Below are 23,444 nucleotides of genomic sequence, written 5' to 3'. Positions count from 1 at the left end.
CTCAACATTTCACAGAGTGACGTTCCATAATTTGGTGTTTGACAAATGAATACTTGAAAAATAATGAGAGCAACCTCCAGCTCTGCAGATTAAAGCCGATTCGGAATCGTCTTAAAACTTAAAAGCATTCTCTCTACTGACCAGCAGGGGGCGACTCCTCCTTCCCTCTTCATTTGTTACCACAGATCGTAAACAGGGGTTTACGATCTCAATCTGTAGTTTCAAGTCTTCTTCAATACAGCATGATGTTCATTTAGTAAGGTGTGGTCCATTTAGAGTCCAATAGACCAGCGAGGTAGGCTTTAGGGCGGGGCTACTGTGATTGACAGGTCGCTGCCGACGCCTGAGCTCCACTTCCCAAATATGGTCACTTCCTTTTATCGGTTGCAAAAAAACAAAATGGCCGACTGCCTTATTCCAAGATGGTGACGGTAAAATTACGCAACTTCAAAAACGTCAGTCCAAAAACCAACGACGTCACGATGACAATGTCAAATTCTTAGATACCGTTTACGATTTCAAAGTTAGCTCGTAGCGGGTTGGAGGAAATAAATGGGCGTGGCTTATCGAGGCAGAAGGAGGGGCTTATCCCATCCATCCACTGAGTCAGGTTGCGTTTCTGACCAATCGTAAAGAAGCAGCGGACTTTGGACCAGGCTGTTCTCCAGTCAAGAGGTTGCTATGGTGATGCTAAACTGGTCACTAGGAAGTTACCAGGCAACTCCAGAGGACCGGTGTGTCCGTCCCATCAGCGTGGATCCTCTCACAGATAATGGTTCACGCTAAATCAATCCACCGTTCCCTTCAGGTTTAATAAATATGTAGCTTATGAACGTCGAGGATAACATGGAATTATATTTACTTTTTGCTGTACAACTTCTAAGAAGGCCAACTTTATAATGTGGAATACATCAAATGAAACATAAATCAAAGGGTTTGTTTTCTCATAATGTATTGAACAAAACAAAACAAACAAAAAACATCGGCCCAACCCGGTGCGGGTCCTGTACCTGTACTCCTGATCCCAGGTGCCCACAGTGTTGCCCAATTCATAAACAAATGAACACACCAAAAACAAAGTACACCTAGACAACAACAACAAATAATTAAACAAAACAAAAGACTATCAAAAGAAAAATCTATTCTAATATATAAAAAAAATCTAAACTAAATAAGTAAACATCTAGAATAATTAAATTATACTAAATGTAAATAAAATAACAAAATACTAACATCAAATAAATAACTACGTCAGAACTGACATCCAACACGGACGTGTCACAGTTTGATTTAACGGCTTCCAGTCAAAACAAAGCTGGAAGTGGCTTTGAATATATTTACATGAACAGTTTCAACGGATGAAGACATCCAGAGAAACGTAAATCATTTCAAAGACGTGTCAGGGGAGAGAAACAAGAACAAAGAAGAGGTAAAGCTTTTGATTAAACAGCAGTGAGTCGACAATAACTAAATTAATCCAAACAAAGAGAAAACACAGAGCAACTCACTGTTGAATAATAACTATTCCACACTGCAGGTGGTGTGTGTGTGTGTGTGTGTGTGTGTGTGTGTGTGTGGAGAAGGTCAGATTAACCTATTCATAAATAGAAGGAAGCAGCCAATGAAAACTCAACATGCACACACACACTTACACAATACATCTGAGACAGAATACAGTGTCTTATATAATGATTAACTTTAAATCATTTAATCTTTTAAATATCATTTTACTTTAATCTCTATCGCATCTAGAAGCATATATATAAACATTCAATAAATGGTTTATAACACACATTAGTGTCTTTACAAGCAGCTACACATAAAATGTTGTTTTAATGGTTGGTAAATTCTCTTATAACAACATATTTATATTATAACAACAGTATTTACTTTGGTGTTATTCATCGTGTGTTTATTGCAGCCTGGATGCCCAGGAGTTATACTTAATTAATATACATATATATGTGCTTACAATTACATTATTACATGTCATTTAGCAGACGCTTTTATCCACCATCTATCAAATGTTTATGTAGTAAGGTTTATTTGGGGGAACCCAAAACAAACACTCACATGTAAAAGCTGAAAACAGCACAAAAGATAAAACAACAACATCAGAACAAATGAAAGATTGAATTTATAAGAAAAAACCTTGAGACCACAGACACCCTCACAATTGGAAGATTAAACTATATAGAAGCAAACAGTGATAGAATGACTGAAAACTCAAGAACGTATATATAAATATATATAAATATATTTGAATATCTATCTAAAATATATATATATATATAAAGATAACAATCATGTCCAGACAGAGTTATAACCACAAGGGACAAATAATTGTAAAAATAAAGACGATTGGCATTTAAATAGACAAAGTCAGTGTCATCCAGTACAATGAGTTGTGTGAAACGATACAGAACATAAATAGACACCAATAGACGCATTATCTGTCGTTCCGGTGTGATGTGTGTGTGGTTTGAAGGTATAAATTTGGTATCAATCCTTTCAGTTTAACTTTCTGGAATTACCTTTAATAGTGCAAGTAAATGTTTCTGTGTCTGTTTTCCTGTTTACGAAATTACCAAATGGGTATAATCACTTTTTAATTGCATTACTGTGGTTTACGTTCAGATCACTAAACCTTCGTATTTGATGGAGCTGTTGGGTCATCACGGATCACGGACAGCAGCGTCTCATTCAAAGACGGTGTTTAGTTCCACCTGGCGGTTGAAGTAAAGCACTGCAGGTGAAAGCTCACGTCACAATTTCTTTATTTTTACTTTTATGAATCTATCCATCTACATTTATGTATCTATCTATCTACCCCTCTCAAAACATTACATTATTTTAGTAAATTTACTAATTATTACTTAATGATATCACTGTGTAACGTCACTGTTTCTACTGCAGCAACTCACACATGAGGTCTGGATCGTGGAATATGCCGACTACCAACTCTTCATCCACTCTGTCGTATTCATTGTATTGTTACTGTGTTTTAATTTGTGTGTAATGATTCCTTCTGGTCACATGACATCTGTTACACCTGTCCATCCTGGAGAGGGATCCTCCTCTGTTGCTCTCCTGAAGGGTTCTTCCTTTTCTCCCCCTGAAGGGTTGTTTGGGAGTTGTTCCTGATCCGATGTGAGGTCAAAGGTCAGGGATGTCTATGTGTACAGATTGTAAAGCACTCTGAGACTAATTTGTAATTTGTGAAAATGGGCGATACAAATAAACTGAATTGAATGATACAACAGCTCGTTTTTAACAACAAAAATATTCTACAACAATCATAGCATTAATTTGATCAACTTTTAACTGTATTTCACATTTATTTTGCATTGTAAGTCAAAAATTCTTCTTCATCGACCGTCCTGTGTGTACCGAGTCCGTCCACCGGGGGGCGCTGTTTCGCCGCCTGCCGACCCGCCGAGGACACGCCCCCTCTCCTCCTGCAGGTTTCAGGAAGCGGAAGCAGGAATGTTGGTGTGTTTTCAGAAAAAGTTTGGACAAGTTTGACAGTTTGGGAGCGGAGACGTAAACCGCGGGGGAAACATGTCGGTGAGTAACTCTAGCCGCTCACCGGGCGGCTCTCTCTCTCTCTCTCTCTGCGGGGAAACGCGTCCGCGCTGCGGCTGCGTGAGTTCCAGAGCACACGGAGAGCTTGACGGCTGTCAGTCCGTCGTCCTGCGCGTCAAACGTCAGGAACCACTGAACAGGACGAACGAGCAGAGTCCGACCCGAAAACAACACGCAGGGGGAGACTCGAGACACGTGGGGATTTATAATAATGTGACTTAACGCTGAATTAGATATGCCGATATTTAAAGTGAGCGAGGTACGCGTCATCAGATGTCTTGCAGCTTGATGATGGAAGTGCATTCAATCTACTAAGTAACGTGTACTTTAGGCTACACGCCGCTCTTGTATCATCTGTATACTTCTATTATATGTTATATATATACACGACCGTTCAAAAGTTTGGGGTCATCCAGACAATTTCGTGTCTTCCATGAAAACTCACTTTTATTTATCAAATGAATTGAAAATTGAATAGAAAATATAGTCAAGACATTGACAAGGTTAGAAATAATGATTCATATTTGAAGTATTAATTTTGTTCTACAAACTTCAAGCTCAAAGGAAGGCCAGTTGTATAGCTTATATCACCAGCATAACTGTTTTCAGCTGTGCTAACATAATTGCACAAGGGTTTTCTAATCATCCATTAGTCTTCTAAGGCGATTAGCAAACACAATGTACCATTAGAACACTGGAGTGATAGTTGATGGAAATGGGCCTCTATACACCTCTGGAGATATTTCATTAGAAACCAGACGTTTCCACCTAGAATAGTCATTTACCACATTAACAATGTATAGAGTGTATTTTTGATTAATGTTATCTTTATTGAAAAAACAGTGCTTTTCTTTGAAAAATAAAGACATTTCTAAGTGACCCCAAACTTTTGAACGGTAGTGTACATCTCCCACATCTTAAGTTACTACCTAAGGAATGAAGAGTTTCGCATTCAAAACCACCAGATAGCCTCTAAAATATGATGTTTTGTTAAAACAATGAATCCAGCGCAGCTCAAACGGTCAAGCAGACAGATATTTTGATAGTCTTGAAATAATTTTTCATTCAAACACATTTGACGGTTCATACTTCCAAGCTGTGAGGGTTTTCTGTTTCTGTACACATTCTCATAATTTAGTGTATTTAATTGAATGTGTACTTCTGGTTTTAATGTGTGAAGATTTGGCTTTCAATGTTCACGACACTATTTTCATTCCATCAGAACGTTGAGTTTGTTGTCTTTTTTTTCTTCCAGTGATGTGTGTGTACCTTTTACTTAAGTAAATGATCTAAATACTCCACCCCTGCATTTCAGAGAGAAATACTGCACGTAAACAGATTTTCAATCGTGACCATCTTCCAGAAGATGATGCCTTATTAGAATAATCTGCCCGACTACAACATCAAAGTACTGCTGCATGTTAATATGTTAGCAATTATTATCCCAACAATATAGTTGTATAACAATGACAGTGGACTTTGCATAATTTGCTCTTTTGATATTTAATAATATTTCCTCATATCTTTATTTTTGCACTTTTTAAAAGCTGTACTTTATAGAGTGTTGTGGTATTATGCATTTTCTCTTTACAGTAACTTATTTGAAAACGTCCTCCACCGTAGAGGATGTTTTCTAGATTATTTAAATTTTTTATTATTTAATCTACCGATATTGTATCAATTAATCCTGGCAACCTTTTACTTATACGTCAAATTAATTGCACTACACTGTAAACATATTGCATTAGAAGTAAATCCACTATTGTGCGGAATATTATCAGTAAAATGTACTTAATGCATCAAAAGTACATTATTAGCCAATTACCAGGAATGCACAGATGGTTTTCTGCATCATATTTTCATATCTTAGGACTTTGTGTCTTTAATGTGAAACCCTAGCAGTAACGCTCATGATGGTGCCTTCAGGGGACTGTAGTACAGTAAAAAAAACAACATGAACGCACCACTTTGTTAAAGAACAGCCACAGTTTGTCTTAAAGCGAGATTCAATGCAATCAGCATTTTCTCCCGTCATACAACCGGCTGCAACGAATGATTATTGTCATTACTGAACCATTCATTCTGAGTGTGCATTATTCTATATATAGGCACACACGCATACATGTCTTGGCAGCATGTGAACACAATGTGGCACACCTTGTTTAATTTATGAGCTCCTCGATCCAAAAAACGAAGGCAAAAAATTCGAAACATCAAAACAATAAATTGAAGTGCAACTGACAGAACGCTGCCACTCCCAACGTTGACATGAGATCAGCTGATTGTTTTGAGGATAAATCACTCTGTTGAAGTTCTTGGAACGACAAAAAAACTCAAGTTCACTCTCGATTGTGCAGTAATGTGACAGAGATCCTTTAAAAGTAGAGATGCCACTAAAAACACAGCATTAAAGGGGAAGGTCAGAAATACTAAATGTTAACTCAATAAACGTACACAAGTATTATCAGCTCAGTGAATGTTATCTTATCCTTATGCAGAACGGCGACGTTCAGTGTTCTTTTTTTAATCACTAGCAAAGTAAGAGCATTTACTTTAACTAACAAAGTAAGAGCATTTACTTTAACTAACAAAGTAAGAGCATTTACTTTAACTAACAAAGAGCATTTACTTTAACTAACAAAGTAAGAGCCTTTACTTTAACTAACAAAGAGCATTTACTTTAACAAACAAAGTAAGAGCATTTACTTTAACTAACAAAGTAAGAGCCTTTACTTTAACTAACAAAGTAAGAGCATTTACTTTAACTAACAAAGTAAGAGCATTTACTTTAACTAACAAAATAAGAGCATTTACTTTCATTAACAAAATAAGAGCATTTACTTTAACTAGCAAAGTAAGAGCATTTACTTTAACTAATAAAGTAAGAGCATTTACTTTAACTAACAAAGAGCATTTACTTTAACTTGCAAAGTAAGAGCCTTTACTTTAACTAACAAAGTAAGAGCATTTACTTTAACTAACAAAGTAAGAGCATTTACTTTAACTAACAAAGTAAGAGCATTTACTTTAACTAACAAAGAGCATTTACTTTAACTAACAAAATAAGAGCATTTACTTTCATTAACAAAATAAGAGCATTTACTTTAACTAACAAAATAGAGCATTTACTTTCATTAACAAAATAAGAGCATTTACTTTAACTAGCAAAGTAAGAGCTTCTTTCTTTATGTAAAAAGTAACTAAAAGTCTAATAAATGTATTGGAGTCAAAAGTACTTGATTCATTTCTTGATGAGTTAAATTAAAGGTTTAGACTCAAAGAAATGTGAGAAATGCCAAACATAAGCCTCGTTGATGTCTTTTAAAATCGCTTGAATAATTGACTGGACCCCAAATAAACTCGACTCATAATCATATAAGAGCGATTAAAAAAGAAAAGCTTAAAGTCGTCACATTCACGGCTGCTGGAACCAAATAGAATCTTAATTGACTTTCTTTAGCTTTGAGAAATGATTCAAACAACTGGGTTGATTCAGCGAACCAATCACTTCCCGTCCTCCTCCTCGTGAACAGGTGGCGTTAAGCAACACGCCACTGACGACGAGCGCATTCATCCGAGTTGAAGATGAAAAGTAGATCCCGAAGGATACAAACATGTTGCATGAAATGTAAAGAAGTGAAAAGTCCAGCACATACAGGGTTCGTACCGTCATGGAAAACCTGGAAAAGTCATGGAATTTTAAAATGGTCTTTTCCAGGCCTGGAAAAGTCATGGAAAAAAACGTAAATTATAAAAGTTTTGGAAAAGTCATGGAAATGTGTTATAATCACATCATTTACGCCGAGTTTGAAATAATTAATGTGTTATTTTACCCTCCTGTTACCTTTAGGGTCAATTTGACCCCATTCAATGTTTAATGTCTGTGTTCTTTAGGGTCAATTTGACCCCAGGCTGTTTTTCACTGTCAAACATATAAGAAATATCAACTTTTTTATATATTTAAAGGGCTATTTAGGTAGTCAACAAACAAACATAAAGTACCTCACACTTAAACTTTGGAAACAATATTAATTCTAATATTGTTCTGGAGGTTTTAATCGCTGGGGTCAAATTGACCCCGAGGGTAAAATATGTTAGTAAATGTGGAGGTAACAGGAGGGTTAAAGAAAGACGTTCAAAATATAAGCCGGCGTCCGCTCTCACTCCACTAAATGTTCTAAATTGTTCATGTTTATACCGAGATTTCCGTTTGGTCCTGGACATTTGGTTTAAAGTCCTGGAAAAGTATCGGTCAAAATGTGTAAGAACCCTGCACATAGCTTTCTGCCACTGCTCTATATGTCATGACTGAGGGTTTGAGGAGAGCCTTTTGTTTCAGCGTCTCTTTGATGGTCCGGGGGGGGGGGGTCCACTGTAGCCCAGATGTAAACACGCTCCGCTCTCCCACTCTGTTTCGGTCCGCTTGGTCGGGGAGATGGAGCTCGATGAGTTCAGGTTGCAGGAAAACTCACCTCGCTCGCACCTCCGTGACCCCCCCCCCCTCCTGGAGTCTGGTTTCCGTCGTTCCTCTCGCAGACATTCGACGTAGCGTGACGCAAAACAGAGAGAAGCAGAAAGTCCTCGACGTTTTTATAGCGGCGGAGGAAGCAATCCAGGTCCAAAGTAAATGTGCTAATGCCACACGGAAGTAGGAGGCCCGCGTTGAACATGTCACTCCAGTAAAAGTAGGTCATCGGGAACATGTTAAAATACGCAGAGATTAAAAAGTTACAGATATTAAAGTTATGAGATTATCAGCGCTCGTGCATTAATATTCAAATTATAGTTTTTTTTTAATGACTATTATCTTTACGGATTAATCTGCTGATTATTTCCCTGGAGAATCGATGGATTGGAAATGGTGATGGATGTCTTTTTGAAAGCAGGAGCGTGAAGTCGATCGGATCGACAAAAGCCGATCGTTCCGTCGGAGCTGTGTTTCGCCGTCGGGCAACGACTCCCTCAGCGCGGTCTCACAGGCGGAAGGCTCTCTGAGCTCCGTCGGCCGCCCGTCGACACAGGATCACAGGTTACTCCCGAGGAAGTCTGAACACGGTTCACAAACAGACGTGATCATAGGGAATGTGGCTAATAATAACCAACAAAGAAAACAACTCAAGATTGCATAATAAGGAGGACAACCACAACACAGAAGACAGTAACCATAAGGAGTCACTGACGGGGGTAGAGGGATGCTGGGGGGGGGGGACGAAAAAACACGAGCATGCAGCCAAGTTTGAATGAGAACGTGTGAAGCAGGAAACGAGTGTTTCGAGTGAATAACTGAACAACTTCCTCTCTGAGATACAGAGAGATGGGAGGGATACATCTAATTTTAGATTCTGAAGAGGAAGGTTAGGAAAAAAACAACAACAACTAGAACGGGCACTCGGTAGAGCGCATACCTTCTCATATCACAAGATTGGGCATTGAATTATGAACATTTTGGCATGAGTTGCATGCCAATTGGATAGAAATTGACTGGCGCTATGGTAAATAGAAGATTTTGACCTTTTCATGACATTGACCTTGACCTTTGACCCGATGGATCCCAAAATCTAATCAAATGGTCCCCGGATAATAACCAATCATCCCACCAAATTTCATGCGATTCGGTTTAATAATTTTTGAGTTATGCGAATAACACGCACGCACGCATACAAATACACGGCGATCAAAACATTACCTTCCGCATCTTCAATGCGAAGGTAACAAAGGCTTCTCCAGAGTGCGGTGAGCGAGTCCATCACGACACACTTTGATCCCCTCTGGGACTCTTTGGTCCTCCTCCAGCTCTTGACATCTGTTGAGCATCGAACCCTCCTGCAGGCGTCCAGAGGGCCGAGCGGGGCTCGCCTCCCCCTCTTGGTTTGGATTCTGAGGGTTAACAAAAGGGTGCAATGCTGGCAAAAGATTCACAAACATGTCGGGAAGCGTTGGTTTGCTAGTTTGGTGGATTAAGATATTTTATTCGCGATCACTAGGGATGTTAAGCGGCAGCACGCATTGTGAAGGATTGATTCCATCAGGTTCAAAGATTAGAAGACACTTGAAACGCATTTTAAAAAGCTGAGTGTCTTTCCCCATGACTGACTATAATTATATTCTATGAAGTATGGAAGCAACCGGTTGCTTGGAATTCTTTTTTATTTTTGGCTCGGTTGACTTTATGGTTGCTACGCAACAACAAACGGTCCGTTGTTATTTATGGACTCTAGTTATGTTGCGTAACGCTGTTTCCTTCACACAAACCATCTTTTCTCTCTAAATTTAACCAAGTAGATGACTTTTGACCTGCAAATTCAATTCAGTTTATTTGGATAGCCCATTTTCACAAATTCCTAATGTTTCTCAGAGTGCTTTACAATCTGTACACATAGACATCCCTGACCTTTGACCTCACATCGGATCAGGAAAAACTCCCAAACAACCCTTCAGGGGGAAAAAAGGTAAGAACCCTTCAGGAGAGAACAGAGGAGGATCCCTCTCCAGGATGGACAGAACAATAGATGTCATGTGACCAGAAGGAATCATGACACACAAATTAAAACACAGTAACAACACAATGAATACTACAGAGTGGATGAAGAGTTGGTAGTCGGCATATTCCACCATCCAGACCTCCTGATCCATCCAAATCATCTCATCTGTGCCGAAACTACAGAGAACAAATCAACAACTATATTATTATTTTTATTGTTACGGTCACACATCAAGCCCAATAACATGTTCAAGATGTGTTGCTTTTAAGTTAATTTCTATCAATTGAATGTATAATCTTATAATCTAATTTGGAGGTTTGTGCTGTTGGTTGGACAAAAAACAACACAGAGACTTTATGCTCCAGCTGTCAAAAGACATTCATCACGATTTTCAATCCATCGATTCTCCAGGGAAATAAGATGTTGAACTGTTTGGCGTCGACTTCCATTTCATGAGAACATTTTTATTATTTACAGACACACAAATCATATTTTTTCTTCTTCGTAATAAATCCTGTTGCATTAATGAAACACACTGCAGATACACACTACAGATACACACTGCAGATACACACTGCAGATACACACTGCAGACACATACTGCAGATACACACTACAGAAACACACTCCAGATACACACTGCAGATACACACTGCAGATACACACTACAGATACACACTACAAATACACACTGCAGACACACACTGCAGATACACACTGCAGATACACACTGCAGACACACACTGCAGACACATACTGCAGACACATACTACAGAAACACACTCCAGATACACACTGCAGATACACACTGCAGATACACACTACAGATACACACTACAGATACACACTGAAGAAACACACTGCAGATACACACTGGAGATACACACTGCAGACACACACTGCAGATACACACTACAGAAACACACTGCAGATACACACTACAGAAACACTACAGAAACACTACAGAAACACACTACAGATACACACTGCAGATACACACTACAGAAACACACTGCAGATACACACTGCAGATACACACTACAGAAACACACTACAGATACACACTCCAGATACACACTACAGAAACACTACAGAAACACACTGCAGATACACACTCCAGATACACACTCCAGATACACACTGCAGATACACACTACAGAAACACACTGCAGATACACACTCCAGATACACACTGCAGATACACACTGCAGATACACACTGCAGATACACACTCCAGATACACACTGCAGATACACACTACAGAAACACTACAGAAACACACTGCAGATACACACTCCAGATACACACTGCAGATACACACTCCAGATACACACTGCAGATACACACAACAGAAACACACTGCAGAAACACACTGCAGATACACACTACAGATACACACTGCAGATACACACTGCAGATACACACTACAGATACACACTGCAGACACACACTGCAGAAACACACTCCAGACACACACTGCAGAAACACACTCCAGACACACACTGCAGATACACACTGCAGATACACACTACAGATACACACTGCAGATACACACTACAGAAACACACTGCAGATACACACTGCAGATACACACTACAGATACACACTGCAGATACACACTACAGATACACACTGCAGACACACACTGCAGAAACACACTCCAGACACACACACTGCTGGCTGTGTTCCCGATCACTCGTCTGTTTACATTGACCTCTGGTTTCCCATCATTTCTAAGTTAAATCAACTCTCAGAGACTTGAAGCTCGTTTCAGACCGAGTCGATGCATCAATGTCAACAGACACGCCCCGTTATTGTCTTTGTCCAACCATCAGTGTCTGGTAACTGTTCGTAAAACTCCCCGTTGGCGCGTTGATGGACACTCGGACGTCTGACAAACCAGGAGTGGAAAAGGTATTCGGATTCTTTGCTGAAGTAAATGTCGCAACACCACGATGTGAAAGTGCTCTAAATGTCACTTGGATGCGAGAGACTTTTAAACTGGTTAGGAAACCGTCTCCGTTTATTACTGATGGCTCCATGACCTACATAAGTAAACTAGAACGGGCACTCGGTAGAGCGCATACCTTCGCATATCACAAGATTGGGCATTGGATTATGAACATTTTGGCATTAGTTGCATGCCAATTGGATAGAAATTGACCGCGCTATGGTAAAAAGAAGATTTTGACCTTTTCATGACATTGACCTTTAACCCGATCGATCCCATAATCTAATCAAATGGTCCCCGGATAATAACCAATCATCCCACCAAATTTCATGCGAGTCGGTTTAATACTTTTTGAGTAATGCGAGTAACATGCGTACAAATATATAAATACACGGCGATCAAAACATAACCTTCTGCATTTTCAATGCGAAGGTAAGAAGACAAGGCTACTTCTGTAGTTATTCGTAATGCTCGTCACCGGGTCGGATCCTCTGTGAAATCGGATGAACTCGTGCAGGTTCACCAGAAACTCCTCCAGCCGGAGCGTCTCCGGTCCCGAACGCCACCCACGGCTCCATGTGCGCCGGCCGGGACCACGACACCTGTGTCCACAGTGCACAGGTTGATCTATTTAAAGGCTTTTTTTCTCGTGGCGACCAAAAGCACGGCGTTGCATCACGCTGTCTGCCTCCTTGTGCGCCTAATGGGCGATCGGTTCGGTTTCTCGGTGGTGGAGAGGCTAAAACTAGACTAACGAGAGGGGATTGAAAAAAAAAAAAAAGTAACCAACTGTTCCAGAAGTTTGCTCAGAGTGGATGAAAACCTAAACGGAGCTCTTTCCCTTTCTGGCCCGGAAACTTGTGTTAATGTCAACTACCAAACTAATGCTTTCCACTTGCAGACCCGATGTTCTTTCAACAAACCTTTGTAAAGCCTTTTGTTTAACACAATAGATTTGTTTTTGGGTAGACGTACGACTTCTCGGCACCCTTTCATCCCTGCAGGCTGGAACGTGCCGCTATTTATTTAGAGCTAATTTGAAGTAATCCATGAATCAGTGTTTAGCCTCGTCAGCTGATGTCGTTGTATTACGCCGGAGTGATTCATCTTGTTGATGTACTGTATGTGTGGCTTGTAATGTTTCTGCTGCCTACTGTATGCTTCTGCTCTGCAAGTTGCACTTATTTAGTGCATATTTATATCTGCTGTAGTTTTGCCCATTTTAATGCTTGCATGGGTCATGTGCTTCTGTGTTGTATTTGCTAATTCGTAGATATCATAAGATATAATTATGTGATTTTTCTAATATATATATATATTAAATACGACAATTATACGTTTTCTCTTTGTAACATTGTTGTGCATTCTGCATACACTATTTCAGTAACTTAGATTTTATGTTTTATTATTTGATTTGACTTGCAGATGGAAATAGTCTTGCATATTATTGTGTTCTGTTGCTGTTCAATGAACCAATAAGTGAGATTAATTATCTCTCTCTTTGTCTCTCCAGGTGTTTTACTTGTTGCTCATGTTGCTGTAGAGTCCTCAGTCTCCACTGACTGACTGACCTCGACCCGACACACACACCAACACACACGCACAGGTAGACATGGAGAGTGGACCTCTGGGAATGGACACCAACATCGCTCCAGGTAATAAATAATAATAAATGTCCCTTTTAAGAGTTGCAACTGTTAGCTAAAAGCACTAAACATAAGTAACGAATATAAAAAAATTATAAACGGTCAACAATTGATTATAAACAAACAAAATAATTAGTTAAAAAGTAGTAACCAGTTAGAATGGTAAGCTATAAGCAGGATGAATGATAAGCTAAATAACAGATAAACAGTTGGAATAATTAACGCAAGCTAAAAGTAACAGAAACAGTTGGAACAAATAGCTAAAAATAATGGATAAATAGTTGGAACAATTAACGCGAGCTAAACGTAACGGATACATAATTGGAACGTTTAACGCTTGCTCAACGTAACACATAAATAGTTGAATAATTAACGCTAGCTAAACGTAACGGATAAACAGTTGAATAATTAATGCTAGCTAAACGTAACGGATAAATAGTTGAATAATTAACGCGAGCTAAACGTAACGGATAAATAGTTGAATAATTAACGCTAGCTAAACGTAACGGATAAATAGTTGAATAATTAATGCTAGCTAAACGTAACGGATAAATAGTTGAATAATTAACGCTAGCTAAACGTAACGGATAAATAGTTGAATAATTAACGCTCGCTAAACGTAACGGATAAATAGTTGAATAATTTACGCTAGCTAAACGTAACGGATAAATAGTTGAATAATTTACGCTAGCTAAACGTAACGGATAAATAGTTGAACAATGAACGCTAGCTAAAAGTAACAGATGAACAGTTTGAACAATTGGCTAAAAGTAATGGATAAACAGTTAGTCAACGGACAAATAAGTCTGTTTATCCCTGGTGTTGGATGGGTATTGCTCGATGCAACTCGAATGTCAAAGTGGATCAAAGACCCTCAGATGAGCAATACACACATTGCATCACTGAGTCTTCAATGTAAAATGACATTTTTACAACAGTAGGAATGGTTTGCTTCAACGTAACGGATAAACAGTTGTAATAATGTTCCGCCTCTGTCACCTCGATATGCAGGACGCGTTGCATGTGCTCGATCGGCTCGCCTGCTGTGTGTGTTTGTATTGAATCGGTGGTTTTCTGTTCGTCAGGTTGAGTCTGCCTAACCTGATTGATGACGAAATAGTTTGGCTGTCAGACGGATTGCGTGCTTGATTGGTCCTCAGGTCCCCGAGTGCAGTCAAACTGCAGCTTAGCCTTCCTGCGGCGCCAGGCCTGGGCCCAGAGCAAAGACTCCACCTGGCAGGAATCCGAGAGCGGTGGCCCCGAGGGGCCGCAGAAGAGCCGGGGGGACGGGGAAGCACAAAGACCCTCCGAAGAACCAGGTCAGACCAAGCTGTTGCTACTGGGGAGATATTCACGTATTTTACTCCTATATCTTCTGAGAATATAAAATATTCTGCAATAACCAGAGCTGAGTGATACACAGGGCACATTCCTCCACTTGGTTTACTTAGGCTGACCAGACGTCCTCTTTTCCCCGGACATGTCCTCTTTTTGAGACCTAACAAATGCGTCCGGCAGGGATTCCAAAAACGTCGGGATTTTGCTTCGTCGGATATTTGTGTTTCTCTGGGTCTTTCACAAACTAGTATTTACCCCTTACAAGTTTTGGAAATGGTATCTCCCTTATGTTCCACCTTCTTGCGTGAGCTCTGACGGCAGGGCCGGAGTGGGGCCACTTTTCAGCCCGGGAATTTCAGGCTCAAGACCAGCCCACTTTTTTCATGGTATAGTGGAAATTGGATAAATGAAGCAACAGTTCAGCTCTTACTATCCTGTCGTTCTTTTATTAATACCATGGTCCAACAAATAATGTAAAGGTTAAATACAACAATAATAATCCACTTAAGATGAGAAGTTAACAAAAAATATGCATAACATTAAAAAAGGCAGAAGGGCATAGCAGGGGTGTCAGACTCAGATTAGGCAGTAGGCCAGATTTGTTGGAGTGAGACCTCATGGGGGCCGTCATTGTCATTATCATGGTCATGGTCATGGTCATTGTCATAGTCATGGTCATTGTCATTGTCATTGTCATGGTCATTATCATTTTTCTGCATGAGTATTATATAGTGGTGATTTACTCCTTTACTACACCCACTTCTGAGCAAACAATGCATATTGGTTCATCAAGTACTGTCATATACTGCTCTTTCTTAGAATATATAACTGTAATTCATATAGTTTCCTCTGTTATCCTCTCTACCTGTCCCTGTAGTCATGGCCTCCTCATTGCAAATGTCGGGCTCATCATTTTCAGCAGGAGACTCTTATCTGCTGCTCCGAAGCTACAAAGAAAAATTAAGTCATATTACTGCATACTTCAATATCAATAGTATATATCAATATTTCCATAATATTTGCAAAGTCTATGGATCGCCATATTTTGGGTGATATAAAAAGGCTAATATTCTAATTCAATTTAATATTTTGCTTGGGAATAGGTTGACAACGCTACAATGATATTAATCAAGGCTACAACGTTAGCCGAATAGTTATGTTGCTAATCATTAGGCCTTTGTCTCTCTTTACCAGTTGCCACTTGTGTTTGTCCTCTTGAAAATAAATCTGTAAGCTTGGCACATTTGGCAGCATCCTCCTCCAATGCCTTTCTTTTTTTCAACCTGGCTTTTCCAGCCCCTCCTGCCCTCTTCCTCCCTGACGCGTATCGTTGCGGTCGGACCGGCCCAGCTATCCGTAGCTGAGATCACTTTTTGGAAAAGACGGCTAAGGACCGAACCAACTCGATTAGGAAGTTCTCCTCTCCCAAATTGAGTTGGTTGGTTCCATAATGGACTGAACCAACTCTATTATTTAGGAGGGGTGAACTTCCTCGCATGGTACAACCCATGCAGAGGCTGCGGTGTCAGAATGCGGAATGTGTGTAGCCCACTTTAAGAGAAGATGGACGAACGTGACAAATGTCAACAAATACAATTCTCGACCGGCCCAGAAGTGAAGCGGCCCACCGGGAACTCTCCCGATTACCCACCCCGGGCCTGTCTGACGGTATAGAGATCAGTCATTGGTCGACCGATCTCAGTGTTGCCAGATACACGATAATTATCCTCCAAATACGACCGTTTTGAGCCTTTGGTACGATACCTCACCATCTCCAATCTGGCAACACGGAGCACCTTGCCGCCTCCACTAGTTGCATTGTTTACAGCACATGACATCTTTTTTATTCATCATTATTGCTTCAATATATGGACAAGACACATTAAAGAAGCGCTGGACTAAATGCCACAAAAAAGTTTTATTTTACATTTGCACTTTGCAGTTTTGTTAAAGTTCAACACATAGATGTTCATATAGTCATTTGTGTCATTTTAGTCATTTTATTTGTGACATTTGTATGCATTCACATGGTTATGGTGCGGCATGCTATACCCCCCCCCCCCCTCCCCCCGGCGACAAATTGTCCTCTTTTTCACAAACTCAAATCTGGTCACCCTAGTTTACTGACAGCCATGCAAGCCTTCTTTAAGAAAACCGGGCAATATTCATTCCTATGACGCTGTATATGTGCGGAACTTAATGACTTTGGTTTATGACCAAGACGCGACCTTTAAAAACACGTCGCTAGCAAAACCCTTGATTTCCTGTGGATATATGCCCCGCGGACACGGTTATCCAGCGTTTTTTAGGCGCGCATGCATCTGCTAAACATCAGCATGTTTGCATTGTCGTTGTGAGCATGTTGACATGAGCATTTAACTCAAAGTACTGTAGCTTTGTTTTATGACATCCTCACAGAGTTGAGTTGGTCTTGTTTAAACATGCACGATCCTCTCGAGTCACTAAGGATTTATTTAGTTCAAAACGACTTTTGGATTCGTGGACTTTGTTCATAAATTTACCGTCAAAAATACTGCCCAGAGGAACTCTTGGGATTAAGATCAATGCATGGCACGACTGGGGGAAAATATCTCTTTGAAGAGGTATCCAGATGTGGAAATGAAATGGGGCTTCTTGGGATAAACGGGTGGAGCGCCCGTGATGAGCGGTCAAAAGCAGGTTTGCAGCTGACGTGGAAAGCGGACCAACCGACCTCCGAGTCGCAGTCGTCTCACTGATGAACACCTTCACTCAACCCTGAGGCGTTGCTCAGCTCGGAGCCTGACCCCAAACATCGATGAACTTGCATCCAAGATGCGACGCCAAGTATCCGACGAGTGTGCATCACGGAGCGGCACCCTGAGCTTTAATCTGTGTTTCCTGTTTGCACTTTTGTTCTTATATCACAGGCCACGCTCGTTTTTTCTTTGGAGGAAATTATTTTGTGGCTGTTGTCGGCCTGTGGACAAATGTCTTCATTAAAATGAAAAAAGCTGCAGATGGAGCCATAAGAAATGAATGTAACTGATCTTTCATTTATTTAATGTTTAATGTTGTTTTTATAGGCAATAACTTAAGCTTTGTTAGTTCCAGGTTCAATATGTGCAATAAATTCATTTCAATAAGTTTTGCAATAAACATTGAACCAGTCCGGCCCTCGACTTCTTTATTTTGTGTATTTGAGAACTCCGGTTCAGGAAAAACCACCAGAGCTTAACGGTGAGGCACGGTAGTTCCCCTGGGTCTGGGGCCCTCAACCAAACAGATATGGATTTTATTATGATGTTTACATATGAAAATATTGATTGATTGGTGATAGATGGAATGATAAGGGGGGGGAAATGAAAAGCTGCAGACATTATTCAGCTGAGATGTCTGGTTGTATTCCAAAGTCTGGCACCGCTTTAACACTTTTATAGCATGTTGTAATTACGGTGACAAACAGCCTCCGCTCCCTTTAACATGCTCCTCGTTCTCTCTGGCAGGGGGAGATCCGAACAACATCACCAGCTGGCTGATTGAATGCAGGTAGAGTACCGTTCACCCCCTGATATAAGGGCCATACTTAAGTGTTTTGATGTCCTGTTTTAGGCTGTTTGTCACATGTCAAATGCGTCGTGGCAGATCGGTCTCCGCTTGATGATGACTTCTATTAAAGCTGAGAAATGTTGAAGTCTGTCAGTTGAATTGAAAACAATCACAAAACTGATGAATGATTTGAAAATGATCAGCAGGGATGTGCAGTGAGCCGACTTAGTAGTTCATGGACTAGAATGTGTGTGTGTGTGTGTGTGTGTGTGTGTGTGTGTGTGTGTGTGTGTGTGTGTGTGTGTGTGTGTGTGTGTGTGTGTGTGTGTGTGTGTGTGTGTGTGTGTGTGTGTGTGTGTGTGTGTGTGTGTGTGTGTGTGTGTGTGTGTGTGTGTGTGTGTGTGTGTGTGTGTGTGTCTTAGTCTTAGTCTTAGTCTTAGTCTTATCGGCTGCTGACGTCAAACCACGCTGCGAACACCTAAGCACACACACACACGCTCGCACACACACTGAAAGGGAGCGTAGCAACGCCCACAGATAGGGCACATCGAGCAGTCGCGACGAAGAAGGAGGGAAAGAAGCAGGAAGGATCTAACAGAGGGTGGAAAGAAAGGCAGAAAAAAGAAAGGAGGGTCAACAGAGGAGGGGTTTCCCCCCGTTGTGTCAATACCGTTATCGCGGCGTTCGCTGCTGTCACTCGCACCCACGCGACTCTCCGGCGCTCTGACGTGTCCTCTGTAACGTCGCCGCGGTAACGCGACCGGGCGGACGCAGAATCGCAGGTTGCTATAGCGATGGCCGCGGGACAGAGGCCCGAAGCCAACATGGCTGCCGGTGGAAAGTAGGAGGAGTGGCCAGCGCTGCGGCTGCGCACTGTTGCGCAACCATCTGTGTGCTTGTGTGTGTTAAATGGTGGCAGGAAGTTGTGTCCCATTGATAAGAGCCGCCGGTTGTGCGACAGGTTGTGTCACGGCTCGGTGTTCCCAGCGTCCGGCCGCAGACAGAAGCTCAGACCCGGTAGCGTACGGCCACTATCAACTCGCCTAGTTGACCTGGGACAACTAGTCTGGTCAGTGGGACACCTGGAATGGGGACCAACACACAGCCTGGGGTATTTCATTGGGCCCGGTCAATATGGGACCACAATAAGTAGTCCAGTCGGACCAGGAGTTAGCCTGGGATAGTTAGCCTTTGCTTCACAGGCAGCTGACGTGGGGATCGTTATCCTTCACTGGACAGGCAGTTACCCTGTGTAACTTAGACTTAACCTGAAAGTCAGCAAGCCTACTTTATTTAGGCTTAGTCCGACAGGCAGTTACCCTGTGTAATTTAGTTAGCCCGACAGGCAGTTACCCTGTGTAACTTAGTTAGCCCGACAGGCAGTTACCCTGTGTAACTTAGTTAGCCCGACAAGTAGTTACCCTGTGTAACTTAGTTAGCCCGACAAGTAGTTACCCTGTGTAACTTAGTTAGCCCGACAGGCAGTTACCCTGTGTAATTTAGTTAGCCCGACAAGCAGTTACCCTGTGTAACTTAGTTAGCCCGACAGGCAGTTACCCTGTGTAACTTAGTTAGCCCGACAGGCAGTTACCCTGTGTAACTTAGTTAACCCGACAGGCAGTTACCCTGTGTAACTTAGTTAGCCCGACAGGCAGTTACCCTGTGTAACTTAGTTAGCCCGACAGGCAGTTACCCTGTGTAACTTAGTTAGCCCGACAGGCAGTTACCCTGTGTAACTTAGTTAGCCCGACAGGCAGTTACCCTGTGTAACTTAGTTAGCCCGACAGGCAGTTACCCTGTGTAACTTAGTTAGCCCGACAAGCAGTTACCCTGTGTAACTTAGTTAGCCCGACAGGCAGTTACCCTGTGTAATTTAGTTAGCCCGACAGGCAGTTACCCTGTGTAACTTAGTTAGCCCGACAGGCAGTTACCCTGTGTAACTTAGTTAGCCCGACAGGCAGTTACCCTGTGTAACTTAGTTAGCCCGACAGGCAGTTACCCTGTGTAATTTAGTTAGCCCGACAAGCAGTTACCCTGTGTAACTTAGTTAGCCCGACAGGCAGTTACCCTGTGTAACTTAGTTAGCCCGACAGGCAGTTACCCTGTGTAACTTAGTTAGCCCGACAGGCAGTTACCCTGTGTAATTTAGTTAGCCCGACAGGCAGTTACCCTGTGTAACTTAGTTAGCCCGACAGGCAGTTACCCTGTGTAACTTAGTTAGCCCGACAGGCAGTTACCCTGTGTAACTTAGTTAGCCCGACAGGCAGTTACCCTGTGTAATTTAGTTAGCCCGACAAGCAGTTACCCTGTGTAACTTAGTTAGCCCGACAGGCAGTTACCCTGTGTAACTTAGTTAGCCCGACAGGCAGTTACCCTGTGTAACTTAGTTAGCCCGACAGGCAGTTACCCTGTGTAACTTAGTTAGCCCGACAGGCAGTTACCCTGTGTAACTTAGTTAGCCCGACAAGTAGTTACCCTGTGTAACTTAGTTAGCCCGACAAGCAGTTACCCTGTGTAACTTAGTTAGTCCGACAGGCAGTTACCCTGTGTAATTTAGTTAGCCCGACAGGCAGTTACCCTGTGTAACTTAGTTAGCCCGACAGGCAGTTACCCTGTGTAACTTAGTTAGCCCGACAGGCAGTTACCCTGTGTAACTTAGTTAGCCCGACAAGCAGTTACCCTGTGTAACTTAGTTAGCCCGACAGGCAGTTACCCTGTGTAACTTAGTTAGCCCGACAGGCAGTTACCCTGTGTAATTTAGTTAGCCCGACAAGCAGTTACCCTGTGTAACTTAGTTAGCCCGACAGGCAGTTACCCTGTGTAACTTAGTTAGCCCGACAGGCAGTTACCCTGTGTAACTTAGTTAGCCCGACAGGCAGTTACCCTGTGTAACTTAGTTAGCCCGACAGGCAGTTACCCTGTGTAACTTAGTTAGCCCGACAGGCAGTTACCCTGTGTAACTTAGTTAGCCCGACAGGCAGTTACCCTGTGTAACTTAGTTAGCCCGACAGGCAGTTACCCTGTGTAACTTAGTTAGCCCGACAGGCAGTTACCCTGTGTAATTTAGTTAGCCCGACAAGCAGTTACCCTGTGTAACTTAGTTAGCCCGACAGGCAGTTACCCTGTGTAATTTAGTTAGCCCGACAGGCAGTTACCCTGTGTAACTTAGTTAGCCCGACAGGCAGTTACCCTGTGTAACTTAGTTAGCCCGACAGGCAGTTACCCTGTGTAACTTAGTTAGCCCGACAGGCAGTTACCCTGTGTAACTTAGTTAGCCCGACAGGCAGTTACCCTGTGTAACTTAGTTAGCCCGACAAGCAGTTACCCTGTGTAACTTAGTTAGCCCGACAGGCAGTTACCCTGTGTAACTTAGTTAGCCCGACAAGCAGTTACCCTGTGTAACTTAGTTAGCCCGACAGGCAGTTACCCTGTGTAACTTAGTTAGCCCGACAGGCAGTTACCCTGTGTAACTTAGTTAGCCCGACAGGCAGTTACCCTGTGTAACTTAGTTAGCCCGACAGGCAGTTACCCTGTGTAACTTAGTTAACCCGACAGGAACTTAGCCGGTGTTACTTAGCCTGAGCCTCACATGCAGTTAACCTAAGCTAGTTAACCTAAGCTACTTAGCCTGGCGAGCAGATGGCATTGAGGAAGCTGGCCTTCACCTGACCGGCAGCTGATGTTGGGATGTTTAACCTTTGCTGATCAGCTTTTCCTTCGCCTTCCCTGTAGTTAGGAGTTAGATTATTGGCTTTCACCTGACTGGGAGATACTTTTATTATTGGGGAAGTTCATCTAGTCCGACTGGCGGTGTGGGACCGCTATCGTCAACCGACACACACTTAACGTTGCGAGAGTTAGCGGGCAGTCCTTCACGCCGGCTAACGGGCATTGATTTGTTGTTTGCGAGTCGAGCTTGTTTGAACTTTGCCTTCAGGTATTTTTAAACTAGCCAAATGTATCAGTAAAATCATGAGCATTGAAACACACCGGCATCAGAGGTTGTGTATACAAGCGCACACACTGGCTTTCTGTTGATGCTCTTCATGGTCCGTTCATGTGTTGGGTTGATGCGTTGCTCCCCGTCTCTTTGTGTTTCCTGCAGGACTCCCCTCGGGGCCTCTCTCGATGACCAGAGTGCTTCACCCAGCAGAGGTAATCCACATTGTCTCCGTGTTGTTTACATTGTGACGACTCCAACCTGTTAGGACACTTCAGGGGAACCGGGCTCACGGCTAAATACTTGAAACCAGCCATCACGAATTTACGTTTGAATTTGGTTTAAAGTTTTACGTCCAAAATGATTGTGAAACTTTATGGATGTGTTCCGGTATTTTAAGGTTTTTCTGAAGCGTGTGTGTGTGTGTGTGTGTGTGTGAGAACAGGAGCGCTGAAGAACGGCTGCAGCTTTGAAGATGACCTTTCACTGGGAGCTGAAGGTCAGTTCAGAGAATAACTCACAAAACAACCAAGATTACAGATTTGTGCTCATTGTTCAGAGTGTTCCACCTCGTTGTAATTTAGTATTTTAACACACACCGCCAACTTAAGAAAGACTTTGACACAGAGGGCCAGGCACGTGCGCAGACATTTTGGGGGGCAGGTGCTCAAACCCCCCAACAAAGGGCTTGTATGACAGAGTTCAAACATAAGCAGCATTACACTAAGTATCCTGACCTGCGTTTCCTCTTGGCGGGATTAGACAGCTAGCTTACATTTTCCTTATGAATAAATATGAATTATTACATGGCAACGACAGTACAAGAGTTCTGATTGGCTAACGGGTAATAAATAAACTCCCCGTCAGATATTTAAAAAACATTTGGAGGGAATTGATGACAGAAAGTAATTTTTATTAAATACGGATGAATGAGGAAAAAGGGGCAGTTTTCTCATCCAGGGCGAAAGGGGAGG

At 41.9% G+C, this 23,444-nt stretch overlaps 1 protein-coding gene across 1 annotated transcript in view; it reads left to right on the top strand.

Annotated features, from left to right (window-relative positions):
* The first annotated feature begins 3,481 nt into the window (after positions 1-3,481).
* itprid2 (ITPR interacting domain containing 2) overlaps positions 3,482-23,444 on the top strand; it is a 48,052-nt gene continuing 28,089 nt past the window's right edge. The window contains exons 1-6 of the mRNA XM_056432459.1: positions 3,482-3,567; positions 13,532-13,673; positions 14,825-14,983; positions 18,488-18,530; positions 22,636-22,685; positions 22,916-22,969. Of these exons, the coding sequence (XP_056288434.1) occupies positions 13,631-13,673; positions 14,825-14,983; positions 18,488-18,530; positions 22,636-22,685; positions 22,916-22,969 (349 nt within the window). The 5' untranslated portion in view covers positions 3,482-3,567; positions 13,532-13,630. The remainder of the gene's footprint in view (positions 3,568-13,531; positions 13,674-14,824; positions 14,984-18,487; positions 18,531-22,635; positions 22,686-22,915; positions 22,970-23,444) is intronic.

The sequence above is a fragment of the Pseudoliparis swirei genome, chromosome 2, assembly GCF_029220125.1.
Source record: "Pseudoliparis swirei isolate HS2019 ecotype Mariana Trench chromosome 2, NWPU_hadal_v1, whole genome shotgun sequence".
NCBI lineage: Eukaryota > Metazoa > Chordata > Actinopteri > Perciformes > Liparidae > Pseudoliparis > Pseudoliparis swirei.
This window is presented reverse-complemented; position numbering and strand designations above follow the sequence as displayed.